This window comes from Emydura macquarii, unplaced genomic scaffold (assembly GCF_026122565.2).
Source record: "Emydura macquarii macquarii isolate MOO-44397 ecotype Brisbane River unplaced genomic scaffold, CSIRO-AGI_Emac_v2 contig_3517, whole genome shotgun sequence".
In the NCBI taxonomy this organism is placed as follows: domain Eukaryota; kingdom Metazoa; phylum Chordata; order Testudines; family Chelidae; genus Emydura; species Emydura macquarii.
The window spans coordinates 5,039,213-5,053,921 of NW_027133654.1; the positions used below are offsets into that span (position 1 = coordinate 5,039,213).

The window sequence follows — 14,709 nt, forward strand, 5'->3', positions numbered from 1 at the left end:
GGAGTAAATTACTGGTGTCTTCACACTGTAAATGCTTTCAGCCCCAGTACAGGAGCCATGGATCTGACACTGTGTCACTTTTGGGGAGTGCGAATGAATGCCAACTGCTGATTAGTGTTGTTGCCTCTGCTGTCAAAGGTCAATAGGAGAATCTGCCTCTGGGGTCTCAGGGCTGGAATGTTTTCCAAGGGTTTAAAGGAAACAGGCCTTAATTCTAACAACTGCAAAGGGGAACTCTGGACCAGTCTCTCAGACCAATGTCCCTCATCCATCTGACCCACGAAAGGGGTAAGCTGTGTTGGTGGCACTTCTTGGACCAAACAGAAGGTGCTGTGTGACTGCAGGGCCTATGCAGAGGCTGTGCAGGCTGCAGAAAAGTCTTGTCTGCCACGTAGGGGCCTACACATATTAAACAGAAAAGCTAACAGAATGTATTGGAGTTGTGCTTTATTGGAGCTGTGCTGGCAAGTTCCAACCTCCACAATGCAGCACTCAGAGATCATCTGCCTAAGAATTCTCCTCTTTCTAGCCTGTTGGACACAGACTAAGACCCTGTAGTTCTCTCTAGCTCTCAGGGCCAGACTTAGGCCAAATGGTGCCCCAAGAGAAGAGCATCTTTGGCACCTCGCCCCCCCCTTATTAAACTTTTGAATATCTTATTTTTTATTGCATTTGTAGCCCATTTCATGACTTTGATGAATGATTTGCATGCATAATTTATCCCTGTCACATAAGACGATATAGTTGCACACTAGGATCTGTAAATCTGTATTTATTCATGCCATATATAAGAAAACTGTATTTCTCAAAAAGTCTGGAAGGTTCCACAAGATTCTACAGAGGTCCAAAACATTCTAGGAGGTCAGTGAAAAATGAATCCACATACAGAATACCTGAAACGTTCTACTTCAAACATTCTATTTTCCTTTTTGTTGCTAACAACAAAAACAGCACCGTGAGCCCAGAGTCCCCAAAGCCTAGCACCTCAGGCAGTCGCCTGGGTCACCTCCCCTAAATCGGACCCTGCTAGCTCTTCACCTGCCAGAGTGACTTACACAGCCTGTGTGACATAGCATTACTACACAACATCTCCCTGAAGCCTAGCTCAAACTATGCAATCATGGAATGGATTGCTGAGTACACTACAGGGGCATTTTTGGCCCTCCCCCTGCACCTACACACACAAACAAACCTTTTAAAAAACAGATACTTAAAAAAAAGCTGATTTATCCACATCCCTGTTTATATCAGCTACTGTCCACAACCAGGTACGACAGAACTTAATATTCCAATCCCACAGGCTTGTGTCACATGCAGATATGAAATGCACCAATGAAGTCACAGAATATGAACAAAAATACACAAGAAGATGCATAAAGCACCTGTAGAAATGCACAATTAAAAAAAATTTCTAAGTACCATAGGCTGTCCTTTCTAATCAAAAGAGAACAGGAAAAGGATAATAAATGCTTATGAAAACACAGATATCAGTTATCCTTCATGTCACAGACTGGGATAAGTTATCTCATGTGGAAGGAACAGTGAGCAAAGAAAGCAAGTTCTATGAAGAGGAGACTGCAGTGTTGAGAGATACCCACACAGCAATGATTCTCAGTGCTGATTTGTTTTGTAACAAGTGCATTTCTGCACAGACTGCAGGGACGAAGGACTGCAAACTCTGTAAGGGGATTATGCTGACTCATCTCATCTTTGAAAGATCAGAGAAATCTGTCTTTATTAGTGCCAGATGATGATCTAAATGACCCAACTGGAAAAGGGTTAAAGTGAAGGAGGGAGGGAGACAGAGAGATAAGGAGACACTTACCCTCACTCCCATGAACCTGTCCCTGAGAACAATCCATGAAAGCAAGAACACAAAAGCTTTGTTGCAGCAGAACAACACGGAGACATCCGTAGTGTTTATTTTCTTTATTGCATGTAAATACAGGTAGTTTGTGAGTGTCCAAAGAACACCAAAGGGTGCTGCCTTGGTAAAAAACACCTTCATAGTCAAGCCATTGTCTCCAAAAAATCGGCAGCACTCCCTAAAACAAGGAAAGAAAGACAATGTCATTATACCTGAGTGGCAAACAAGTCCTGCAAGCGTTGTACCAATTACAATTCTGTTTTTTGGTACTGTGTCTTTCCTCCATGAAGGGTAACAGGTTTCAGTCTGCTGCAAAAGCCATCATTTGCACAAAAATATTGAACACACAGAAGGGATTATAAAACAAAATGATGAGCACACAAGAGAAAGGTGGAAATAGGGGATCAAAGTGAATAATAATATTAATAAGGTGCTCACACTTAGCACTTTTAATCTGTATATTTCAAAGTGCTTTGTATCATTATTCTCATTTTACAGCTGGGAAAACTGAGAGGCGGTTCTGTAGCTGGCCCAAAGTCATCCAACAAATCAGTAGCCAGGCTGGGAGTAGAATCCAGGTCTCCTAACTTGTCTTAGCCACTGAACCATGCAGCCTTCCTAGTAAGCAAAAAAGAGAAGAGATGGCTATTGAGGTAGGGTTTGAAATGGCTGGGGACTCATTGAAACTGAGTTCAGGACAAGGCTTTTCCATCCAACAAGTGCAATGAAGCTATAGGTACTGCCATTGTCTAGAGGCTCATAGTGAGGACTAAGCTTTGCCCATAATCACTTCAATGAATGGAGAAAAGGGAGTTGATGAGGTCAGATCTGATGAGGCAATGGGGTCAGTGCAGATCAGTAAGGATCAGGGTAATGAGGTTATGCTTGAGAGTTCTTGATGGAACACAGGTGGTTGCAGTGTTCTGGGTCCACTGGGAGCTGTGGTAATCAAGGTGTGGGAGTGCCTAGATTAGGGAAGTGGGCAGACAGAAAGTGAAGATAAGGGCAAGTATGAATAATATTGTGAATCTAACTACAGCAGGCTCTGCAGATGCTGTTGCTATGAGGGAAAAATAAACACTGATGAATCATTTCTGGTACATCTGAGAAGGAGAAATCAGAGTCAAGGAGGTAAGTGAAAGAAATTCAGGAGCTTTAGTGCATCTAGTCTGAGAAGGAACACAGACTTGGAGACAATAGGGTCAAGAAAATTTGAGTGGAGCCAAGCACTAATAATATGACAGAGTGCACAGAGAGTAGAGATGTTGGCAGGGACAAAGGATGGATGAGAAAAAATTAGGTGTCATCAATACAAATGTGATGTTTAATGTCAAACTGAGAGCTGAGATGGTGATAAAGTCAGAGGGGTCAAGAACACAGCTGTAGGACATCTTTTTGGGTATAAATATTGTAAGCTAAAATCTAGTCACTGGTTTTATGAGTACTGTAAAACCAAAATGGCAGGTGCTAGTCAAACTGTTTGCATGCAAATACAATAATGCAAAATAGAAATGCAGGGGTTTGTAATCTGAAGAATATAGCTTGCAGCCTAATGAAATGTTCAGATGGCAGTAAAAAATGTTGTTGTTCTCTGTGCTATATTTGCTTGTTTTCAAATCTGCAAAGCCCCCAAGAAATTGGAGCAATTAAATGAAATCTTTTGATTTAAAATTTTGTACCAAGTTAATTTATCATAGGGTGATGGAAAAATAGGTTTGCCTGCACTTTGAATTTTGAGATCGATGTGTTTGTGGTGACTGGTCACACAAGTCCCAGATCATGTGAATCTACAGATACAGTTTTTGGGAGGCAGGTTAGTGGTTCATTTTGATGCATAGTCTCAGAAAGTGTGGCTGTATTTGTGTGATCTCTCCAAGAGAAGTGTCCAAACAGAACCTTGTGAGATTTCTCCATCCCTAGAGCTGCATGTAATCCTGCAATGGTAAGGCTAGTTTACTGCTGACTCTTTCTTAAAGGCATGTTAAATCTGAGGCTATGTTGCTATATTCTGTTTCCCTTGTAGACATAAGTACAAGCTGTAAGAATCAGCAATGCTTTGGGCACACTGAGAGGTCTTGGTTGCAAATAAACTGACTAATCTGCTGCCACATTACGCCCAGAAACAGCAACAATAACCATTACACCCTCCGCCTCGCTTGTTTAGCTCTTTGAGGGGAGGGGCAAGACCGAGCCTGTAGTGGGACCAGAGGAGAAGCCCCTGCTGGTGTCCCCTCAGGACTGGTGCCTGCTTGAGCTTTCTTTGCCCCAGGGAAATTGCAGGCATTGAAAAAGGCAAGGAACATTATTATTATTAGTATTTTATAGTTCAGTATTCACTTGTTTTCTGACTGTTTTTTCATATTAAGGCTGCACTGAATTTGCCCATCCTTAGCCTGGTTCTCAGGAAACTGGCCATAGTGTGTGGATTTTTCTATCTCTGAGTCACTGGTTCTGAGCAGCCTGTGACAGTAGTGTCTGAATGGCATTACCAGGAGAGGGGTATCCTGTGTCTTATATGAAATGGTATCAGCCCAGTCCCTAATGAGCCCAGTACTTGCATCTCCATACTCTAAAACTCCTACATTGAAATTCATGTGAGGAAACACTGTCTCTCCTAGAGCTGACCTGAGTGGGGAAGTTAGAGGCATACTGAGGCAGTAAAGGGAAGTTTACATAGCTGCTGGTTGCTGCCTAGACTGAAATTGTGGTGTGGATTCATTGCAGACTCACTCTACAGGGCAGCGGCTTTCACAAACACTAAGTCCCCTTTTAAAAGACTAGGAAATGCCCCCAACTCAGTGCCTAATGCTGGGCTGGAGCAGGTACAAGGGATTTTAAATGAATGCCCAGATATGTGTAAAAATCAAATTCGGGGACTGCGGTTTGTCAAAATGCATCTGAGGCCCCAGTCCCACACTCCTAACTCCCAAAATGTTGACAAGGCTTTGACTGCTAACCTGAGTCAGAGCTGCAAGATTGGGCCCTGCATGTTACAGGTTGGCTTTAAAACAAAAAAATCTAACTCTCTGCAGACTGCAAAACCTCAGCCATTGTTTAAATTCAATGACTCGGAGTAAGATTAGGGAAGGAGTGGAGGAATTCAGTCAAATCAGACAGAACCCTGGTCTACACTTACCTGGAGATTTGGCGGCAGTCAACTGGAGTTACGCAAACTACGCAGTGTATCTTGCGTAACTCCCGTTGACTGCTGTGCTTCCCTTCTGTGTGCTGTCTACACTGCGCTGTGCTGACAGGAACAGCGCTCCCGTCGACGCAGTGCTATGCTACTTGAGGGGGTGGCTTACCAGCGTCGACTTCCTGATCAATTGAGCGGGTCCACACTGACAGCTCAATCGATGCAGAAAGATCGATCTGGCAGTGGCGAATTTGCCGCCGTCAGTATAGGCATGGCCTGACTAAAACCAGAATTCATTATTCTACAAGAAACTATTATTCCCTCCAAAAATCTGTGCATGCCATATAAACACGTACGTAGCTATCCCATATATAATGTATCATGTCACGTAGATGCTGCTACTGTGTGAATGGCCTTTGTCAAATTAGGAAATTGGACTATAATCCAACATGTAACATCATGGAGCTGGGCATTAATACTTACAGAGGCGCTTTCAAAGGGCATACTACAGACCTTAGCAGACCCTCAGAGCTCTCACCCCAAAACAACCCATGTCAACTAGGATTGAGAGTCAGGGCCTTCTAGCCAGTCCTGCATCCTGAGAGACCCTCCAGAGCACCAAGCTATCTGCCTCCCTTTCACTCCTCCACATGGAAGTAGCAGTACGTGGTGGGAGGAGTCTTCATGGCCTGGTGATATCAATTCATCTCTGAAACCTGGATGTTGGGGGTCGGGTGCTCCTGTCTGCTAGGGTCACTTTGTGCCCTGGAGAATCTTGGCCTACATTTTTTTCTCTCTCATTTGCTGTATTGCAATCTCCTCTCTGTTTTCCTTCTACTATCTACCTTCCTCTCTTATCTCAAAATACCTTTCTCTTCCCCACTTCAACCTTGAGTGCCCACCCTGCACAAAAAATTTTTTTGGTAATACAAATAAAACAATTATCTGAACTGCTACGTTGAAAAAGAAGGAAATTGCTCTGCTTGCCCTGGTGTGCTGTACTCCTTTCCCCACCACCTGCCTGTGTTGGGGTTTCATTTTCTACAGCACAATGGGGACCCAGTCCTGGGATGGTCAGGTGCTACCACATCGGAAAAAATCGTAATCTAGAGCTTCTGCCAGCTACGACCATCTCTCTCACACACAAATGGGCTCTTCAGAAATGATGTAATGTTATAGCTTTAGGAAGAGCTGCTCTCTGACATTTTGGAGCCATTTTCTTCTGTGCAAAGCAACTAAGTTTTTGGTTTGTGTCCTTCCAATTTTTTAGCTGGGTTTCACTGAGGTACAAAGAGGTCAAGAAATTTGTCCACAGTGAGTCGGTGGTTCAGCTGGGATCAGAATATGTGATCTCCTACACTAAAGGATCCTGAGAGATTCTTCATTGCCTTGCACTTTGTATAATCATTTCAACCTGTGCAAAAGGAGTGTAAAATAAACTATTCTGACTTGGTAGCCTTTTGTACCATCTCTGCACTTTGCAAATGTAGAAAGGACTACACAAGATGTGAAGCAGTGGAAAATCAAAACCCCAGCAGTCTTACCAGCAGGCCACATGCTCTTCCAGATAAATAAGAACACTTTGGGGGCAGCTGCTTCTTAAATATCAGTTTTGCTGTGCTTCATTTTTATTTTGGCCACACAAATATATTTTGCACATTGAATATTTTAACCTTCATGTTTTATGAATTTGGTTCTAAATAATTGCCATGTCTTAATATGGGCACATGCACCTAGGACACTGGATGGGCAGCTTTTAAAAAGAACTAAAATAGAAGTGCTGTAAATAGGAATAGCCCCTGCTTTGTTGGCACGAGTTACACTGCAACTACAGTTTCAGACAGTGTGGTGCCAGCACACAGCATGAGTAACTGGGTTCTGTGCTGACAAGCTCTATGGAGATGAGTGGTTGCAGGGAGGGGGTCCTCTCTAGCAGTCCCCAAGACTCCTGAATCCCACTTCAGGTTGGGGAATGGCAGTCCCTGGGTCGGCTCCTTACTTTGCTTTCTACTGGGTTTACTTTTTAAAACAATTGTTTATAGAAGAACACAACACACCTGCAGTAGGTGGCCATTGTATCCACACAACATTCAACACAAAGCAACTGCAAGAAAAGCCTACAGCAATCCTTGATAAGAATGGCTATACAGGATCAGACCAATAGTCCACTTAGCCTAGTACCCTGTCTTCCAACAGTGGCTGGTGCCAGATGCTTCCGAGGGAATGAACAGAACAGGGCAATACTGAGTGATCCATCCCATCATCCAGTCCCAATTTCTGGCAGTCAAGAGGTATAGGGACACTCAGCGCACGGGGTTACGTCCCTGACCATCCAGGCTAATAGCCATTGATGAATCTAACCTCCATGCACTCAACAAGTATAATCTTGTAGTGCTCTTCTAATTTCTAAATCTGACTAGTTTAGCCACAGACACCCCCTGATCCTCTCAAAGCTTGCAAACTACATTAATCTTCATTTGAAAAAGTGATCAAACTCAATCCCTCCTCCATAACCTACAACTTCCTAACTTCTACTTACTGCGGCATCCCACAGTATTCCACAGAATTCTTATCAGCAAGTTAAAGAAGCATGGGTTGGATGAATGGACTATAAGATGGATAAAAAGCTGGCTAGATCAGCGGAATCAATGGCTCAATGTCTAGTTGACAGCCGGTAACAGAGTGTCCCAGGGGTTGGCGCTGAGGCTTGTTTTGTTTAACATCTTCATTAATCTGGAGGATGGGGTAGATTGTATCCTCAGTAAGTTTGCAGATGACACTAAAATGGGGGGAGTGGTAGATACGCTGGACGGTAGGGATAAGATACAGAGTGACCTAGACAAATTGGAGGATTGGGCCAAAAAAAATCTGATGAGGTTCAACAAGGATAAATGCAGAGTCTTGCACTTAGGACGGAAGAATCCCGTGCACTGCTACCGACTGGGGACCGACTGGCTAGGCAACAGTTCTGCAGAAAAGGACCTGGAGGTTACAGTGGACAAGAAGCTGGATATGAGTCAGTGTGCTCATGTTGCTGAGAAGGCTAATGGCATATTGGGCTGCATTAGTAGGGACATTGCCAGCAGATTGAGGGAAGTGATTATTCGGCACTGGTGAGGTCACATTTGGAGTATTACATCAAGTTTTGAGGCCCCCACTACAGAAAGGAGGTGGACAAATTGGAGAGAGTCCGGTGGAAGGCAACAAAAATGATTAGAGGGCTGGAGCACATGACTTATGAGGAGAGACTGAGGGAACTAGGCTTGTTTAGTCTGCAAAGAAGAATGAGGGGGGATTTGATAGCAGTCTTCAACTACCTGAAAGGGGGTTCCAAGGAGGATGGAGCTAGGCTGTTCTCAGTGGTAGCAGATGACAGAACTAGGAGCAATGGTCTCAAGTTGCAGTGGGGGAAATCTAGGTTGGATATTAGGAAAAACGTTTCACTAGGAGGGTGGTGAAGCATTAGAATGGGTTACCTAGGGAGGTGGTGGAATATCCATTCTTATAGGTTTTTAAGGCCTAGCTTGACAAATCCCTGGCTAGGATGATTTAGTTGGGGTTGGCCCTGCTTTGAGCGAGGGGGAGGGTTGGACTAGATGACCTCCTGAGGTCCCTTCCAAACCTAATCTTCTATGATTCCAATGCAAATGTCTCTGTCACCTGAGCTAAGTTAACACTAATATTAAAATGAGATTTTCAAAAAACTCCTATGGAAGTCAATAGTCAAACTCAAAATTAAGTGAAGAGCTAGGTCAATGCTGAGCACTTCTGAAAATCCTACCTTTAGGGCTTATATAGTCGATGGACTATAGTCATTAGAGAGTTTTAGATCCTACACATTTGAACAGGTTTGAATTTCCATCCATACAGGAAAATGGTACACAAGGCAAGAGTCTTCTCTTACACTGGTGAAAATCAGAAGTAATTTCATTGAAGTCAATGAAGTTACAAGTGATGTAGTCCTATACCATTTTGACCAGTATATTACTAGGTCAAATATGCAAAATATGAAGTGCAGTCTTCACAGGAAAACATCACCCGTCATGAGCAACAGCTGAACAACTGTGAAACTTGCTTCTGATTAGATGATTTCAGAAAGTACATTCTGGTGATATGCAAGTTGCATCAATAAAGGATCAACAGTACTGGAAGTAAAAGGCTTGGAAAGTGATTTTGTTTTGCCCAAATTATTCACTTTTGATACATATTCCTCCCATGTTTCTTCATATTTCACTTTTGTTTTTTCCAAATATGTACTGTCAACTCCAATGGGTGATCTTCACTCATCTTTTCTATTGGCTTGTAGCACCAATAGGCCAAACCACCCAGGTCAGAACTGGTGCAACTCTACACATGCTTATTCTGGCCTACCCAGCTATATAAATATTGGGTCTCATTCTTCTCTGCTTTTCATCCAGTGCAATCATCGACATCTGTGCAAAGTGTGTAAATACATCCATTCTCATTTGGAAGGTTTGATGCATATATTGCACAGGTGTAAATGACTACACATAATGCAAAGCAGTGGAGAATCAGATCAGTTATGTGGCAATAATTAAAGATAGAAAAGGCAATGGAAGATGCATGCTGCTAAAATCTTTATTTGTGAGATTGATGGGAAAGAAACTTAGAAGCAATAATTTCAATGTAGTATTTCATTTAGAAGTTTTATTTAGTTGCCACACCTGCTTTTAATATGATTATCTTTTACTTACTTAGCATGCAATTTAGGCAGTAACCATTTCTGATTTAGCTCATTTGGGAATGCGGAGCTCCCAGTGTTTGGAAATATTTTTGATGAGCTAGTTGCTTTATTGTCATGCATCAATTAATTTGCCATTTGCTGTGTTAATCACGGTATACATAAGATAGATTATGAAGAAAACAAGAATGACTGCCTAAAATATTAAAGTCGTAAACAGTTTAGTCAATGGCAAAAACAGTGATCTCTTCTGTAGCTCCATCACAGGCTTTTATTTGCTCCTTTTATCGTCTACATATTACACACTGATCATTATTATTCTTTAGCAAAGTTGTAACATTATGGGCCTCATTCTTACACCCTGTTGTCATTTGCACCCTATGTAAAATGAATGCTGAGCAGTTTTGAAATGCATCTGGATCCCCATTCTGCACTTTTTTACACTGCTCCGCACTCATTTTGCTCTGATGTGAATGATTACACAAAGTGCAAGGCAATGGTGAGCCCAACCATTCGGGCCAGATCCTAACCCACAATGCGGCCTCTTTGCATGACCCTGATATCATAAAGGAGCCATCTAGCTGCCCTAATTGAGCAGTGGGGGAGTTTCTCATCAAGGGGAAATCCCTCTCTTGGGTAGAGTTGGATTTAAGCTGCTGACTCCTGGTCTCCCTGGGCCTATTTGGCATGTTGGGGGCAAGCCCACAGTACTACTGCTCTCTGGTGATTCCCCCACCTGCCACAATGGCCAGTTCGGAGTAGGGTGATCACCTTTTCAAAAGGCAAAAGTGGGACACATGTAGGAGCCCTGTCCCGTGCTCCTCTTCTTCCTCCTGAGGCTCCACCCTCTGTTCTTCCTCTTCTTTCCCAAGCCTTCACCCCTGGCCAGGCCAGAAGCCAGAGCCGGGCCAGGCAACAGCTGTCCAGGAAGTCTGGGCCACTGTGGGGAGCCCCAGACCTTCCACCTACCCTGGGTGGGGGAGCTGCGGTGCCCAAGAGCAGCCCCAGACCCATCTCCCTCCCCCAGGATGTGCTGCCCATGGCAAGTGAAAGGTCTGGGACTCCAGGGCTCCCCAGGTTCCCTGGGCAGCTCTTACCACAGCCCGGCTCTGGCTTCTGGCCTGACTAGATGAGGGCCGTATCGCGAGGTGGGGCTAAGGCCCACCTCAGCCACCCCCATTAGGAAGAGGGTGGCGCCACCCCTGAGTCTTGGGCAGGCACAACGCAAAACCACAGAGAATCTGGCACAAATGCTGTCCCAGAGTCATTCAGCCCAGGATCAGGACTTGAACTTTGCATTGCGGGATTGTCCTGCCCCATTTGGGATGGGTGGTCACTCTAAGTAAACAGGCTGACTAGTAATGGCTCCAACCCTAAAGTTACTGTAATGTGCTGGTGTCTGAACCAATCCCTGGCAGCCTACAGGAACAGGAGAGTACAAAAGTGGTATAGTATACAGTCCTCTCTGCCCCCCTACCTTACATCTTTCAGGGCTCTAGTCTTCATTTTCAGTGTCTAATAGCGTCTGATTAGGGTACTATGGGGGAGGGTCCCATCCTTTCCCATATATTTTCTGTTGAGTTTAAGAACAACTTTTTCTCTCATGGTATTCCAGCCACTTTTTCATACCATAAATGAGCTCATTATATTTTCAGCTCTTTCCTAAAATTTTAATTGCTGTCTATATTTATTAGGAAATTTTTATATAACAACGCTTAGTGCTTATATAGTGCTCTGCATTTCAAAGTGGTGTAAAAACATTAACTAATTGATCAGTTGCCTGGCAATTTGCCTGTAATACATTATCTTGTCAATATTACCTTCTCCTTCAGTTAATTGTGAAAGTTCTGCCCGTTTCAGTGATATTTATATCCAGGCTTGAAAACATCCAAGATGATAGGCAGAGGCAGCATAATGAGGACTTTATACATTTTAGGATGCTTGCAAGATCTCACAGGATGTATAAGGCTGCCATTCTATAAAAGGCCCAGACCTGCAAAGGGACCCATACAGCCATAAGTGTTCGCCCATAGGGTTCTTTTGCAGGATTCTCAGGGGCAAAGTGATGATTAACCAGTCGCCACGCTGCCATTGAGACATTGATAGTGTCAGCAGAACGAGAACCCCAAATCAGAATAAAATAAAATCAAAGATAAATAAATGAATGAATTACAATAGCAATTAGCAGCCTCAATCCTTACTGAGGCTCTACTGTGCTAGATCCTGTGCATAGCAAGACGTGATCCTTGCCCCGAACAGTTTACAGTCTAATTTCATACAATGTGCAACAAGTAGGTGAGAGAGTCTGATGAGGTGGCTACTAATGAGATGTACCTTCATCCCAATTCTATCCATGCTCACAGGTGCTAATTGAGCCCAATAGCGAGAACAGCTAGAATCATAGAGTTTTTAAGGCCAAAAGGGACCAACAGATCATTTAGCCTGACCACCCAGCCACCCGCACATTAAACCCCAGCTAGCTCGAATCCAGCTAGCCCTGGAAACATCATCAGTGAAGACAGCGCCACGTACCTTCAGTGAGAGTAGTGCAAGCCAAGCATGGCCCTTGGATGCTTACTTAACTCTTTAGCCCTCACTGAAGCTTCACTGTTTTCATTGCTGTTACCTGCGCTAGCTGGATTCAAGCCAGCTTGACTAGGCTACCGGCTGCTGCACAGTACTAGATCAGGTAGGCCAGTCTGTGCACAGCTTTGGCTGTGTAGACATACCCCTAAAGTCACTGAGTGACAGCAATGTAGCTGCTGTTCTATCACAGTGATGAGCAGGATGCACTTAAACCCTTTAGTGAGAGATGCTGTAGGAACCACTGTTCTAGGGAAACTTGCACTAGTGGATCAAACCATTTAAAACCAGGACATGCCATGGCAGCCTTTCACGTACCAAAAAAGGCACTGACTAAAGCTCAGAGAGCTGATTATTGATATACTTAGAATTGGTTGCTATTTTGACTGCATTTAAATAGGGGCGTGCAAGCCTCAGTAACTGTAGGCAGGCTGGCCTCCCTAAACACTTTTAAATCCATTAAAGGACGGAGAGCAAGGTTTAGTGCAGTGGTTCTTAACCTTTCCAAACGACTGTACCCCTGAAGCCTGAGTCCCACCCCCATGGGGCTGAGGCATGTAACTTAGTTTCATGGCGCCCCTGTGGCTCCAGGCAATTGCCTTTCTTGCCACCCCCAATACCAGCTCTGCACTTGCGACCCCTCTAAACCCCCAGGTTGAGAAACACTGGTTTAGTGTATAAAAGAAACCTGCATCTGTTTGTTTGTGTTTTGGGTTGCCAGGGGAATAAACAGACTCAGCTGGATTCTAGTTCACTGGTAATGACAACAAATGGAGGGCACAGCTAAAGCTGCACCCCGCAGAAAAAGGGAAGGAGGGGATTCCAACAAGGGGGAAAATAGAGGTAAGAAATTAAAGACTCCAAAAAAATGGAGAAATGGCAAGAACGATGAAGCAATGAAAGAAAGACAATACAGTTATCAAAGTAGTGCCATCAGACTCTGGGCTTGCTCCTGTGTTCCCCACATTCCCCAGAGATTTCAGGGTGAATGTAGCTTGTGATATTTCCATACAGCTCCCTGTTTCAGTGAACATTTCTGCCAGTGAGCTCATTTGGTAGATAATTTGTGAACATCATAATAAGGGAGCACAAAATCGCATATGAACTGACGTCGCCTCAATCTTATCTGGATCGAGTGAATGAATTCACTTAAAATATACTTAAAATGTACAAGAATATACATGGAATTTTTTTTTCCCAATCATTCACCCAATTCTGGTCACAGAGCGAGTCTTAATCCCAAAGCTCTGGGTTTGCAAACTAAACAAGATGGAAAAGCTGTGTGGATGTTGCATCCAACTTCATTGAGACTGTTCCTGAAAAATGCCCTATCACAGATTACATGGCACTACACAGCGCACAGTGAACTAGGGCTTAACTCCAGCCAGAGCTGTTTCTAGGGTACGGCAAATAGGAGCAACTGCCCCGGGTCCCACATTTTGGGGGCCCCCGTGCACTGGCTGGGCCCTCTGCGGAGGAGCCCACCCACTGTCATTGCCACCAACTGGAGGGGGAGGGGCAGGGGAGAGGGAAATGGGCCTGCAGACCCCTCCCCCCACAGGGCGCTGCCACCACTGACAGGTGGGGAGGGAGGAGAGAGAGAAGAGCCCACACTGTGTTAAGGGGGGCCCCACAGTGTCATTTGCCCCAGGTCCCACATCCCCCTAGGGACAGCCCTGGCTCCAGCTCCGCTTCCTTGAACAGGTGCCCAGGAAAGGATTATGAGAGCAGCTGCTTGAGAAACAGCAGGAATGCATGCTTTTGGGCTCCATCCTCTGGGGTCTTGCCACTGGCTGAAACAATGGAGGGTTTTTTTATGTTAACTTATAACTAATTCCTTTAGAGAGACACAAGGTGGGTGAGGTAATATCTTCTATGGGTCCAACTTCTGTTGGTGAGAGAGACAAACTTTCAAGCCACACAGAGCTCTTCTTCAGATCTGGGAAAGGACCTCCCACTACAACACAGCAAATTGCAAGGTAGAACAGATTGATTAGCGTAAGTATTTAGCACATATTTTAAGGGACCATTCAAAATAGCGTGGTCTGGTAACACCTCTCCAGTCAAAGGACAAAGGGGGAGGCTTGTGGGTTACAGGTAGTTGTAATAAGCCATAAATCCAGTTTCTCTGTTTAGTTCATGATTTTTGCTGTCTAGCAGAGTAATGAATTTAAGCTCCCAGGCTCATCTTTTGAAAGTGTTGTGCAGGTTTCCTTGGAGGATGGGGACTGATAGGCCACATACAGCATGATCGCTTTGTGAAAAGTGTTCACCCAGAGGTGAACAGGGTGTTTTTTGTCTTTTATCGTTTTCCTGTGTGAGTTCATTTGAGAGCATAGTGCTAGTCTGGTTTCACCCACATAACTGTTACTGGGGCACTTAGTGCACTGGATGAGGTACATCGCATGTTGTGATAAGCAC

At 44.2% G+C, this 14,709-nt stretch overlaps 1 protein-coding gene across 3 annotated transcripts in view; it reads right to left on the reverse strand.

Annotated features, from left to right (window-relative positions):
• Nucleotides 1-14,709, reverse strand: part of SLC35F3 (solute carrier family 35 member F3) — a 218,042-nt gene that overhangs the window by 16,328 nt on the left and 187,005 nt on the right. For all 3 annotated transcript variants that reach the window (XM_067535829.1, XM_067535831.1, XM_067535830.1), the window contains one exon: nucleotides 1,826-2,045. In XM_067535829.1, the coding sequence (XP_067391930.1) occupies nucleotides 1,826-2,045 (220 nt within the window). The remainder of the gene's footprint in view (nucleotides 1-1,825; nucleotides 2,046-14,709) is intronic.